The sequence below is a fragment of the Chrysemys picta genome, chromosome 3 (genome assembly GCF_011386835.1).
Source record: "Chrysemys picta bellii isolate R12L10 chromosome 3, ASM1138683v2, whole genome shotgun sequence".
In the NCBI taxonomy this organism is placed as follows: Eukaryota; Metazoa; Chordata; order Testudines; family Emydidae; genus Chrysemys; species Chrysemys picta.
Genome location: NC_088793.1, coordinates 130,391,451 through 130,405,072, shown reverse-complemented (window position 1 = coordinate 130,405,072; position 13,622 = coordinate 130,391,451). Strand labels below are relative to the sequence as shown.

At 43.6% G+C, this 13,622-nt stretch overlaps 1 protein-coding gene across 1 annotated transcript; it reads right to left on the bottom strand.

Moving 5' to 3' along the window:
- Positions 1-2,810: 2,810 nt before the first annotated feature.
- On the bottom strand, positions 2,811-8,218 carry ACTA1 (actin alpha 1, skeletal muscle). The gene is made up of 7 exons (XM_005291227.4): positions 7,520-8,218; positions 5,857-5,997; positions 5,064-5,388; positions 4,508-4,669; positions 3,798-3,989; positions 3,500-3,681; positions 2,811-3,225 (listed from the first exon to the last, which is right to left on the bottom strand). The coding sequence occupies exons 2-7, from the start codon at positions 5,983-5,985 to the stop codon at positions 3,082-3,084; spliced, it is 1,134 nt and encodes a 377-aa protein (XP_005291284.1). The 5' UTR covers positions 5,986-5,997; positions 7,520-8,218; the 3' UTR covers positions 2,811-3,081.
- Between the last annotated feature and the right edge of the window lie 5,404 nt (positions 8,219-13,622).

Genomic DNA, 13,622 nt, shown 5'->3' with positions numbered 1-13,622 from the left:
ACTTGTCTTATCATGAGGAACAGCTGCTCTTCTAGATTAACCTTTTTTTCCCAGCAGTTTTAAAAATTATTTTAAACCTACTAACAAAAGCTTGAACTAAGAGTGAAATTCATGTCCGCACATAGTTCCCATGTAAGCTCATACGCCCCGCCTAAACCCTGCATTAGGGTGAATATCACTGCAAATGCCAGCAAAATTCCTGTGTCTAGGCATTTATCCAAGGCTCATAACTGCAATATGTGAACACTTATGCCAGCTTTTAATACAGAATTTAAGGGGTACCAGAAAACATTTTAAAAGAGAAAATGGGTCATATCCTCTAAGGTCTTACAGTTCAGTGGGATAGCTGTGCAGGGGTCTGACAGGACGGTGTCCTCTGTATTTCATTGTGTCTGGAGTTATCAGAATGGTTACCAGCTCTTAGCAAAATAGATGTATAAAAGCTTTTTTTGGTTTTTGTTTTGGGAGGGTTGAGGTTGTTATTTTTAAGATGGAGGCAAACAAGAGCGACTGAAATGTAACCCCCTGAGAAGTGGGTTATCAACCAAGTCTTAAGGTAAAATGTCACCAACTCACCATAACTAGCAGTTTACAGTATATGAGGTTAGGGCAGTTGTAGAAAAGCTGCCCAAAGAGTTAAAGGAAATGTGAACCCTTCCCAAACTTTTAGCTAACAGATCAAACTTTTCTTATGCCTTAATGTTATTGTACACTTTGCAGACATCATTAAAAAGCAAAATATTCTACGGGCTTAAAAATAATGTGCATTTCATATTACATACCTTATGCTAAAGTCTGTAGATTTCAAAATATTTGTAGCCATTGATAACAATGGTAACCACTTTAAAATCTTTTTTCAAGCAGACATTAAATCCACCCAGTCTTTCCTTACAAATAACGTGCATACTTTGAAGACACTAAATGGTCTAGTCCTGAAAACACTCAACCACACGAGTAAAGCTTGTAGGATTGAGTCCTATACCAGTGTGAATCCCTTTGTGATAATCTCTTATTCTAACAATCAGTTACACACATGCACATATCATATGTCTCTAAAAACCCTAATCTAAAATAAATGCAATATTTGGGGATCTTTGTGATATCTTTGACTTTACTCTGCAAACAATTATTTAAATGGAATCATGACCAAGAAATCTATATGAAATAAGGCTCTTAGAGATTCATTTCTGTCTAACAGAATCATGCCACAATGCTCAAAGGAACCCATTTCAGTCATTCCAGGGCATGAGGGAGAAGCACACAGGGGACAGGGTTACTAGCTTGTCTGAAGATACTGCTGTGTCCATGAGAGTGGAGCACCTGAAGAGCAAGTGGTCAGTTCCTCAGCAGAGGGGAAAGAGCTGGGATTTTTGCTGCAGCTGAATTAATAAGGATAGCTGAGTCCCATCCCCTACTCAAGAGCTAAAAGGACTGGCTTCCTCTCAGGGAAGAAATGCTATGTGGCTAATAAAAGGGAGCTTGAACAGTTAGCTCTGGCTTACTCCTGGGCCTCCTCATTGTATCCGTAGTTGGGTTTGGATCTTATGGTTCAGTCTTTACTATTTACTGACAGCCAAACAAAGGTAGCCAGATTGACTCAGAGTAAGGTGACCAGATGTCCCAATTTTATAGGGACAGTCCCGATTTTTGGGTCTTTTTCTTATATAGGCTCCTATTACCCCCCCACCCCACCCCCTGTCCTGATTTTTCACATTTGCTGTCTGGTCACCCTAACTCAGAGTCCGAACCAGTTGAACATGAACCATAACAGTAAGTTTCTAACCCCCTCTTAAAGAAGGGTCTCCCTCAGGCACCAAAGGCCCTTGCCTAACTTGTGAGGAAGCTCCCAAGCCTTATCCGGACCCTGCCCCTGGCTGCAGACTCCCAAGGGGAAGTGTCGTTGATATTTGCCTATGTATAATGGAGTGGAATGATCTATGTTTAAGCCCCACTCCCTGTCTGCCACTGGGCATTTACTTTATGCAGTGTTTCAGGGCAGTCACAGAATGGCTAAATAAGAGGGAAGGGCTCTGCTAAGTTTTATATAGTTTAGCCCAGTGATTTACTAGTGGTTCTAAAGGAAAACCCCTCTCCTGTCAGTTCCACTTAGAAATGGGTTATAAAAAAAGTTACTATTTACATTCTACTCCAATGAGGTATTTGAAATACATGTGTTGCACAGGATCATTTGTCTAGTGAAATGTATCTTTGGCGTTGGGCTAGTGTAAGACTGCATCTTATTCAAAAGAAGTTTTGTTTTTGTAGAGTTTAAGAAACTCATACAACCCAACAGCCTTTTTAAAAGTTATAAAAATAGAAAAGGCTTCTAGGATGAGATGTGGCACATTCTACAGCTATGACCACGTTTTTTTAGACCCAGGCTGTAATCCCTTGAAAAAGAGCTTTACACAGAAAATGTTAACCTGAACTTGAATATGGCAGTACCGGTACAATAGCACAGAGTAGGCAGATCATGTGTAAAGCAATTGATATGTAAATTCTAAAAATAATAAATACTGAAGTGTTTCTCAGAACCAAGAAAGCAGTTTCAGATTCATATTTAAATTGAAAAAAAGAACACAGACCTTTTTAATATATTTTGAAAACTAACTGTGAAGCACTCTGGCCTCCTATAACCCAGTGTGTTTGTTTAATGTAGCATTGCTACTGTGTGAAATAACCCTGCATCATTATGTCAAAGTGTCAAAACTTTTTTCTCCCTAAATTGTAACCAGTTAAAGAACAGGATGAATGTGTACAGAGACTTCAACTCCAGGAACGGAAATAAATCATGACATAACCAACTCCAATGGGGCGTGACAGAATGACTGATGATTTAATGCTTCTTGAAGTTTTTGGTTTCCTTCCACAGGGCATGGTTTTAAAAATAAACAAAACGAGATAAAATAAATTAATTTATGTACACTTTACATACACTCTGTGTCACGTAGTGTTTGCAGCAACAGTAACAGAAATTGTTACAAAATAGAAAGTTACATGGCTGTTGCAGGTATTCAACAACCTACAACTTACAACAGTGTCATCCTGAGAGTGGTTAGCATAGTGATCATGTAAACATGCTTAGAAGCATTTACGGTGGACAATGGATGGGCCAGCTTCATCATATTCCTGTTTCGTGATCCACATCTGCTGGAAGGTAGACAGGGAAGCCAGGATAGAGCCACCAATCCAGACAGAGTACTTACGCTCAGGTGGTGCAATGATCTACAAGATTAAGCAGAGCTCTGATCAGTAAACAAGCCATATATGGGCACAGAAAACATTTATGAATTACTACACATAACTTTACAACATGTTAAGTGAGGTGGAATAGCATTTCCCAAAGAGGGAGAGTTAGATGCACCCATTCAAACTGATAGTTTGCAAAGTGCTTTGAAGATCAGCAATGTTAAGTATTATATCTTATTCCACTGTACTTGTCTGAAAATAAGAGTCTTATCTGATTATAAGAGTCAATAATCCATATAGTCAAATGTACCTTGATCTTCATTGTGCTTGGAGCCAGAGCTGTGATCTCCTTCTGCATGCGGTCAGCAATACCAGGGTACATGGTGGTACCACCAGACATGACATTGTTAGCATACAGGTCCTTCCTGATGTCAATATCGCACTTCATGATGCTGTTGTAAGTTGTCTCATGAATACCAGCAGATTCCATACCTGGTAACATGAGGAGACAAAGGAATACAGAAGTAAGTGCACTTAATTCACCAGTGAAGCAGAAGGATCAGTAACACTGAAGGGAAGGATGTTTTTGGAGAGAGGAGATTATATACCAATGAAGGATGGCTGGAAGAGGGTCTCTGGGCAACGGAAACGTTCATTGCCAATAGTGATGACCTGCCCATCAGGCAATTCATAGCTCTTTTCCAGGGAGGAGGAGGAAGCTGCAGTTGCCATCTCATTCTCGAAGTCCAGAGCCACATAGCACAGCTTCTCCTTGATGTCGCGCACAATCTCACGCTCAGCTGTCACAGGGAAAAATTAGATGTTAGAAGGCTGGAATGGGAGAGAGAGGAGCAAAGCAGCACAACCAGAGGTCAAGGGGAACGGGCAGGGGCTCCAAAAGAGCGTGCCTGCATGTTTTCTGGTTCTGGGGGAGATTGTGCAGAGTCAAACAACAATATGAATGGAAGGGGGGGGTGGGAAATCAAAGCATGGTCCTTGATTTTCAACATGGAACATCAGATACAGATCCCTGTGTTTAATATTAAATCTATCAAACAAGACCACACTGAGCAAATATACACCAGGTCCCCCAGGCTCAGGTTGTGTCTATTAAGTACAAACCTGTACCAATTAACAGGCAAGTAGCTAAGTACAAGTGCCCATTGCACTGAGAGGTGACGAGTCATCCCTAGTTACACAAAGGAGTGCAGGGTTGCAGGATTTGGCCATCCCCATGGAAGTTAAACAAGTCAGCCTCGAGTGTGACCGCTGTGTGCTGCCGATCAGAGGAGATGGTCGGTGGGCAGGCTCCACTTACCAGTGGTGACGAAAGAGTAGCCACGCTCTGTCAGGATCTTCATCAGGTAGTCAGTGAGGTCCCGACCGGCCAAGTCCAAGCGCATGATGGCATGTGGCAGAGCGTACCCCTCATAGATGGGCACGTTGTGTGTGACACCATCACCGGAGTCCAGCACAATACCTGCGGGGGGGGAGAGCAAGTAAGACTGAGCACCTCGCTAGGCCGACACAAGGCAAGGCTTGGGAAATGGTCACAAGGGAAGGAGCAATCCCTGCAGGACCTCATGGAGAAGGGGCAGGCAAAGTTTGTTTTTACTAGTGGCAACATCAGTCTAGCGCAGAATTGGGGACCTTCTGAGGGCAGGGGGGTTCATGTCTCAGAGAGTCTATGCCAGTGGGTGGGTGCCCTCACTAGGTGAGGGTGGGTGTTGGCCTGGCTCAAGGTGGGCGACACCTATGCTGGTGGGTGGATGCCCCAGGGTGAGGGTGGGATCACCTCTACTGGTAGGTGGGTGCCCCCCAGGTGAGGGTGGGTGCTGTTAGAGGCCCTGAGGAGGCCCATTACTCTCACTCACCAGTGGTACGGCCGGAGGCGTACAGTGACAAAACAGCCTGGATGGCCACATACATGGCGGGCACATTGAAGGTCTCAAACATGATCTGGGTCATCTTTTCACGGTTGGCCTTGGGGTTGAGGGGGGCCTCAGTGAGCAGGGTGGGGTGCTCCTCGGGGGCCACACGCAGCTCGTTGTAGAAGGTGTGGTGCCAGATCTTCTCCATGTCATCCCAGTTGGTGATGATGCCGTGTTCAATGGGGTACTTCAGGGTCAGGATACCTCTCTTGCTCTGAGCTTCATCCCCCACGTAGGAGTCTTTCTGACCCATACCCACCATGACACCCTAGAGAGGAACAAAAGGGGGTTAGGGGGCTTAACATCTCTCCAGGGAAGGAGGGAGAGAGTCACACGCTATCCACTCTGAGGAGTGACAGCCAGCTCAGGACAGAAGAGGAGAAAGCTCCCAAGTCACAGGGCACAGCTAGGGCAAATCCAGCCCATTGTAAGAGCAGCTATTGCAATACAGGTGTGCCTGCATGGAGCACACCTGTACTACAACAGCACATTTGTGGGGCATTGATATATATATAAGCTAGTCTCATGATGGGAGGAAGGGTGATTGGGTCACAGCTGGTGTGACAGCAGGCAGTTGTAGCACAGCCGGCATATAAATTACTCAATCCCATTATGGAGGTGGGGGTCAGCCCCTCCCAAGTGATTAGGGACTTTCCCCAGAAAGCAGGGGATGGTTTTTAAGCACTACCTCTGTGAAGCTGCAGTCCTGGCAGGGCTAGAAGACAGGGCATCGTACCTGATGGCGAGGGCGGCCCACGATGGAGGGGAACACAGCCCTGGGAGCATCATCCCCGGCGAAGCCAGCCTTCACCAGGCCAGAGCCATTGTCGCATACGAGCGCGGTGGTCTCATCCTCATCACACATGGTGTCGGCTTTCTGGGGAATGGCAAGAAAATCAAACCACCATAAGAGCGGACAGGAGACAATGCAACACAGCAGTAGTCTCACCACTCATGATCCACTTTATCACTAGGAGAGTGGTGAAGCACTGGAATGGGTTCCCTAGGGAGCTGGTGGAATCTCCTTCCTTAGGAGTTTTTAAGGTCAGGCTTGACAAAGCCCTGGCTGGGATGATTTAGTTGGGGTTGGTCCTGCTTTGAGCAGGGGGTTGGACTAGATGACCTCCTGAGGTCCTTTTCAACCCTGATATTCTATGATTATACTGTCCCAGAGGAGCCGGGCTCTCCCCCACCCACAGAAGGTGAGGGGTGAAGTGGGGCATGGCTTCAGAATGGGGCTGCAAGGTCCAATGGACATCTCAAAGGGTTTGATTTAAAACAAAAACTTCTATTCTACTTTAAAGTGGTTAATTAAAAATCACATTTTAAACTCAAAGTAGATCCAGCCTTCCTTTCTATTTTAGAACTCTATTTTAAATCTTTATTCCACACAGTATGGGTTATAGGAAATTGTAAATTAGCTCAAAGAACTAATAGAATTAATCCACCACATACTCAATAAACTGCATTATTTATTACTTGATCCTCATTTTATCAAGTTTAGAGATTGTTACCAACTAATCTGGTAGTTTTAATACATACACTTAAGATACATACAGTAATTATATTTGTGGGGGGTGTAAAAATTGTAATCTTATAATCATTTCCATTTGATTTAAAAATCTCATCAATCTGGAACACAAGTTAAAGTAGGTCATAGCTGCCAAGAGTATTTAGGAGAAATAATTGTAAACCTTTATCAGGATAACAATAGTAAGCCACAGTTTTAAAATAAAAGCCAGGGACTTTGATTCAATAACGTGGCAAAAACTGGAGATGAAGAGGCAGGAGAGTAAACTTTAAGAAATTACTTTTCACATAGTTATTTAAGGGTTTTAAAAATTTGAAGCAATAAACGTGCTGGTTTCAATTGGATGGAATTAAGAAGATGCGATGTAAAAATAAAGTCACCCAAGTTCAAGTACTATCTTGGATGGTACAAATAGTAAAATCCAAATAGTACACATCTATGGTACTGTGCCACTTAAACTATTTCCCTGTTCATCACGATCAGTAACGAGTTACTAGAGAGGTAACGCGTGCCTGCTAGCATTCTCTCCCTCCACTCAACGCCAGCTCGGCTCCAGGGAAGTTGCGAGGAGCTGCCCTGCAGATCGGCCGCCGTCCAGGCAAGACGCGCTAATCTCTCGCTGCCTCGCCAGCGATCCGAGCTGTGCCCCCGCGTATAGACGCGATTCCCCCCTCCCCCGCACGAGGGCCCGCCCGGCCCGCTCGCTCTCTGCAGCGGGGGAGGCTCCCGCCTCTGGGGGTTTGCGCTTTGGCTGCTCCCCAGACACTGTTTAGTCTCGGGCCCTGGCTGGGCGTTTGGCGGCGCGCCGCGCTCAATGGGCTTTGCGGGCTCAGCCCCCGCCCCGCCCCGCTGGGCTCCCCCGGCTCACCTCGGGTGGCTCCTGGCTCTCTGCTCCGGTTCAGGCTCCTCGCAGCTCTCCAGCTCGGTGGGCTGCCCGGCCCCGGCCCGGCTTTATAGAGCCGCCGCCGCCGCCTCCCCCGCCGGCCGCAGGAATGTCTCCCCGTCTGTCTCCATATTTGGGTGTTGGGCAGCGAGCGAGCCCGGCCGGCCCGGCCGGAGCCCCCCAGGTCCCCTGCGCTGCCGCGGGGCTGCCCAAAGAAGGAGCTCCTGGCCCGGGCCCAGGGACCAGAGGCCGGGCCGTATAAGGAGCGTCTGCCGGGCCCTCCCCGGCCCCCGCCTCGGGCCAGGGGAAGGGGCCGGGAGGGCTCGTGTCCGAAATAATCCCGACCCCGCGATACCCAGAAAGGAGAAAGCGGCGCAGGGCTCCCGGGTGGGAGCCCCCGGCCCGGCAGCGGCCGCAGGTTCGGGGCAGCCAGGGGGAGGCGAGCCCGGCTCGGCCCGAGGAAGAGGGGCTGAGAGCAGGGCCGTGGGGCGATCAGCCTTGGCTGGCCGGGGGACAAGGGGCTCGGACACCGGCCCCCCAGGAGCTAAGCGGCAGGTACCTCTACAGCACTGCTACGGCCCTGCCTTTGGCAAGTCACTTCCCCTGCGAGTTCCCCAGCGCGCACAGCCACGCTTCAGTCCCGGCCGCCTAGTGCACAGCGCCATGGCGAGCCACGCACATTTGTGTACGGTCTCTTTAAGTGGGCAGTTTGTGTCAGACACACACAGCTCGGTGGATGCTGCCTCCTAATTAGCATTCTCCACCCCAGGGGAAAGGACTGTTGCAAGGGGACACATGTTGTTGTTGTTTAAATCACTGTAGATTTTGGGGTAGAAAAATTAATTCTTGCGCAGCAGCAGCTTTCTATAATAAAAAATGCTGTGCAAAATCAGTTTTATATATAGAGGATGATAAAGATCCACGTTCTGGCTAGTTGCCAGTATAGGTTGGACAGCTCCCATGCACAGTGGGGCTGCTGTTGTTTATGCTATTTATACCACTGATATATTCAGATATATTTAACAAAAAAAATTCTCCAGGGATTTGAATCTACTTATGGTCATGTAGAGGTTTAATGGTCATTTTGGGTTGGGGAAGGCTGGAAGTACAGTTGGTAGTTGTCCAACTACGGTTAGGATAGGAAGCACAGCAGCTGCTTATGGAGAGAATTGAAATAAATGGACAGCTTAGCGGGCCAGGAAGGACAGATGTGATGCCAAAAGTTAGTGGAAGAGAGCAGCGGCCTCACTTGGAGCAATGATAACATCTACTTTTCTAAAGTACACAATGTACACACATGCTGGAAGGAATCTGTATGCTCAACAGGTGTTTTCTCTGTGGAAGACAAAGATAGAAGTGTTCGGGTTTGTAGCTCACCATAAACTATCCTTTTATAGGTTATTTCTCTGTAAAATTAGGAAGAGGAAACTGCTCCGACATTTCCTACTGATCGTTTCAGCAATCAGCAAGATAGCTAGATATGTAATTAGCAAAGGCCTCTCTGCATCCACCACAAAAGTTATTGAGGAGATGACATTTGTAACTTCCAGGCACCCTTAAAAAATGCTTGTAATTAAATTTTAAGGTAGGGATCATAGAATGGTATTAAGTACCCATTCAATTCTTGTACAATTCTTTGCCAAATCAGGGAAGGGGCCATTCTTCCTCCATAAATAGGAATTGTATTCATCCCAGCAAAGAATAGTCATAAAAGGGGGAAAATATTTAGAAAAATAGGTTGTGTAGGTAAGAAGGGGAGTTAGCACAGAAGAAAATCTAAAGCTGACAAGGAAACAGTAGATTATGATTTATTTATGTTGAATGCCTGTCATGCTTTCATTTGCCCTATATGGGATCTGACCTTACATTTAAAAATCAGTTTCATATTACCAAGCTCTTTAAAACACACTGATTTTATTGGGTCTGATTTAAAGATGCATATGAAAAAGAAATGCATAGCGTAATGGTGGATGTCTGTTAAAGAAGCCCCTGAAGAGATATTGGTACTGGGAAAATGTATTCCAGTGACTATTTCTAATACCAGAAGTCTGATGTAGATTTAACCACTAGCTGTTGGATCCTGGTGCACTCCAATTGCAGTTATGAACTGTATCCATTATTGACCTGCTGAGTTCTGATTGGCTTAGAATACAGACTTGATGTGTGACTCAGAATAGTTCATCCATAAGGGTTTTAAAAAGGTATATTAGTCTTACCGATAAGCTGCCTGTGACTGGATGAAGCTACTCCATCGTTAAATAAGGGGAAATTAACTATTCATCTAGCCAGGCTCTGAATAAGCAGAGATTCTATTTGGCATAGGTGAAAGACTTTCTTTAGAAATTCCTGTTACACTTAGAAGGAAGAATCAGGTAAAGGAGATGAAGAAAGCAGGCCTGGTTTGTAACAACTGACTTTGGCGAAATTAGGGTAGGAGTAGCCAAAGGAAAATTTTTCTAAAACAAAAAACAAAAAAACTAAAATGTGGAGTAGAGAAAAGTGCTGGGAGAAGTCTCTGTGCTACCATGAACCACTATGAAGGAGAAGGCATTTTCTGCAGTTGGATTTCCCCAGCTGCAAGACAGCAGTAAGGTTTATCAGGGGATGGCTGACTTCTTCTTCTTCTCCTCTAACATTTAATCTATGCAACTCCTAGTCTGGCAGCTCTCCCCTTCACCTCTGGCTGCACCCTATGTCTTTTTGCTGCCGCTTTCCATTTCCACTTCCTGCCATGCTACTGTCGTAAAGCACGCTGTAGGGGGAAAATGATTTTTCTCTGCAATTTTTTCTCCTCTTCATTCTTCCAAACTCTGTTGCCTAAAACTGAACCTACATAAATTTTCCATAAAGAGAATCCTTTTCTGAGGATTTTAAGGAATCACAGTAATCAGATATCAAAAAAGATGCTCAGATTAGTTATTTCATGAGAGATGTATTTGTACTCCAGTTATCCATATGTGGTGGCACAAACCCTGCTTAAAATATTAACAGGGGAAGCATTGATACGACCTTTTAATGTAAGTGTTAAAAAAAATTATTGGACATATACCATTTTGGTTTTCCTACAACAAATCTCATGGTATCTCAAAGTGATACTATAGCTAAGTATGATAAATAGCAATTCAATATAGACAAAAGCCCGGTGGCAATATTAATTTTCCACATAAAAGGCCACTTCCCCTGTATACGTTCTCTGGGATTGTAACATAGGATGGGCACGAGGGGCTAAACCAATATTTATTTTTTCAGTGTTCAGCCACCACAGCGACAAGTCAGTTCAAATTCCAGCAATAAGAGCGGGGCAAGAATAAAACTGATCTCCATAGTGGAATGTCCAATTTCTTCCACTTGTCTTGCTACAAATCACAACTTCACACCCTTTTCCATTATTCTTAAACTCGTGATGTTTACAAGTGAGGGTTGGACATTAAAATGATTTGTATCCTATACAAGGAAAGAAATGCTTAATACATTCTTTAATTATAAAATTTGTGTTACCTCCCCCCCAAACATTTGAGAACATTTTCTCCTCTATTTAATTTAGCCACATGCTGAAAACTGAAAACTTTCTTGCAGGAACAAGTAGTAGTCTATACCTATTGTAACTGTTCCCCTTCATTGTAATCTTTTTAGATCTATTACGCAGCGCTAAATGAAGACCTCTTCTCTGTGCCACTATTTGAGAGAAGTCTGTTCTATAAGAGAAGTGTTCACCATAAAGTTTTGTTACTTTATTTTAATGGATAGATTATCAGAAAAGCTTGGAAATAGGAGCAAATACCAAATCTTAACTGTGCAACTCTTGTAATATACACTTTGGACCCCATGTGCCCTAATGGAAGTAGATCTCTAACAGGAATCAGTGGGAGTTTTGATTGCACAAAACAGGGGTCAGCAACCTTTCAGAAGTGCTGTGCCGAGTCTTCATTTATTCACTGTAATTTAAGGTTTCGTGTGCCAGTAATGCATTTTAACGTTTTTAGAAGGTCTCTTTCTATAAGTCTATAATAACTAAACTATTATATGTAAAGCAAATAAGGTTTTTAAAATGTTTAAGAAGCTTCATTTAAAATAAAATTCAGAGCCCCTCGGAGTGGTGGCCAGGACCCTGGTGTGAGTGCCACTGAAAATCAGCTCGCATGCTATAGGTTGCCTACCCCTGGCATAGAATGAACAAGCACATGAAAAGGGACAATAACCCAATAATCTTGACCTTTCAAATTTTATACTGACATAGTGAACACATTGAACATTCCTAATTCCAATTCCTAATATCCTGTCTTTGGAGTAGATCAAGAGCTAACAGCAATCTATAGTATACATAAACTTTAGCAAATTTATCTTCTTGACTAAGTGTAACAGCTATTGAGACATCTCCCTTGGCATAATCTGTGGATTATGACTGGGTACAGGTGGTTAGATTGTATGGAGATGAGTCGGAGGGGCTGGGGGTGAGAAATCCCATCAGTACATTCAAGGCTTGGCCAGAAATGTCTACATTACTAGACACTTCAAGCTAATTTTAACAAAGCCAAAGCACAGGAATAAGATATCCTTACAAAGAGTGCCAGTCATTTGATATACCATTTCCCATCTCTCGTTTAGTTTTTTAAATAATTTGAGATCCCATTTCCATTTAAAATTGTGTTTTACATGAGTAAGTAAAATTCCAATACTTTAAATTATTCCCTTTTGTAAAGTCAAAGCTGTAAGTTATACCGACAGCTCTCACAGCCATGTCACACTGTAGAAACAGGTGAAGTTTAATTGTTGACTTTTTACAACTTTGCTAACGAGTATCTTTTCCATATTAGTTAGAACATCTCTAGATAAGTCTATTCTTCCAAACATGTTCAGCCTTTCAGCCCTGAGCACTGTATTAGCACAGGGAGGAGGGGAAGCAATGGTGCGATAGCTGTGCTTTTTAAACTAGAAATTGGATTCTCTTCAACTGATTTAACTTATGACCTTCTCAGCTGTTGGATCAAGTTGTTTTAGCAGGCACCTGGCCAGGGCAAGTAGAGCATAAGGGTATGCAAGTTGCTCTGCATTCACTCTCTGGACATTAAACTATTTGTAAAAGAAAAGCTCCTCCTGCGATTTGTCAGATTAAAGCAATTTTTATATGATTTTAAATGAAACCTGTTATTTCAGTCTGAGAACCATTACAATGTTAAGAGTTACATGGACTTTTTTTTTGTTATCATCGTGTCAGAGATAAGTGAACTGGGGTAAGTTGGCATCTACTAGTAAAGAATGAGTCTTCGAGTAAGGAAGGTCTTCCTGGACTCTCACTTTGGTAACTGCTTTCTAGGTTTCCTGTGAGCTTAGGTTCTAGGCATTTATTGTCAATTACTGTATGGTGCAAACTTCAATCTCATTGTTTTAAAAATGTAAAAATCTATAGATAACCTTTGTATTTGTAACCTTAATCTAAAAAATTGCTCTGGATTTGTTGAAAATGTATGTGAAAAACTGGATTTACGGACAAGTTGAAAGATTGATGTATTTGCTAGGCCAGGGGACTTTTGAGTCAGGAGATCTGGGTTCTATTCCTATCTGCCACTGGCACAGGGAGTGACCTTGTGCAAGTCACTTATTTCTGTGACAGTTTCCTTTTCTGTAAATGGGGACTACTTACCTATCCATGTATTGCATGGATCTCTTCAGATGAAAGGTGTTGTATCAATGCAAAGTTTTATACCAAAAGCCTAATTTCTAAGCAGAGTGCCTTACACAAGCATGGCTTTCATTTCTTAATCCAAAAAGCTATATATTCGCCATCATTTAACATTTATTGTATTTTTTCCAATATATACTCCCGGGGTGAAATCCTGGCCCCATGAAGTCAATGGCAAAACTCTCATGGTTTTCAATGGGGCCAGGATTTCACCCAGGTGTATGTGCCTCCAGTGTTGAGACTTCCTGCACACGAGACAAAAGTACAGAACAAATGTGAAACCAAAAGAGGCACAGAAAATGAAAATCAGCCATACATTTACAGCCAATCGGGAGAGAAAGTGAGTTTCCCAGAGAGAAATTAAGAGACTTAGCAATATTGTAAAGACTGTTAATTTCAAAAGCCAAA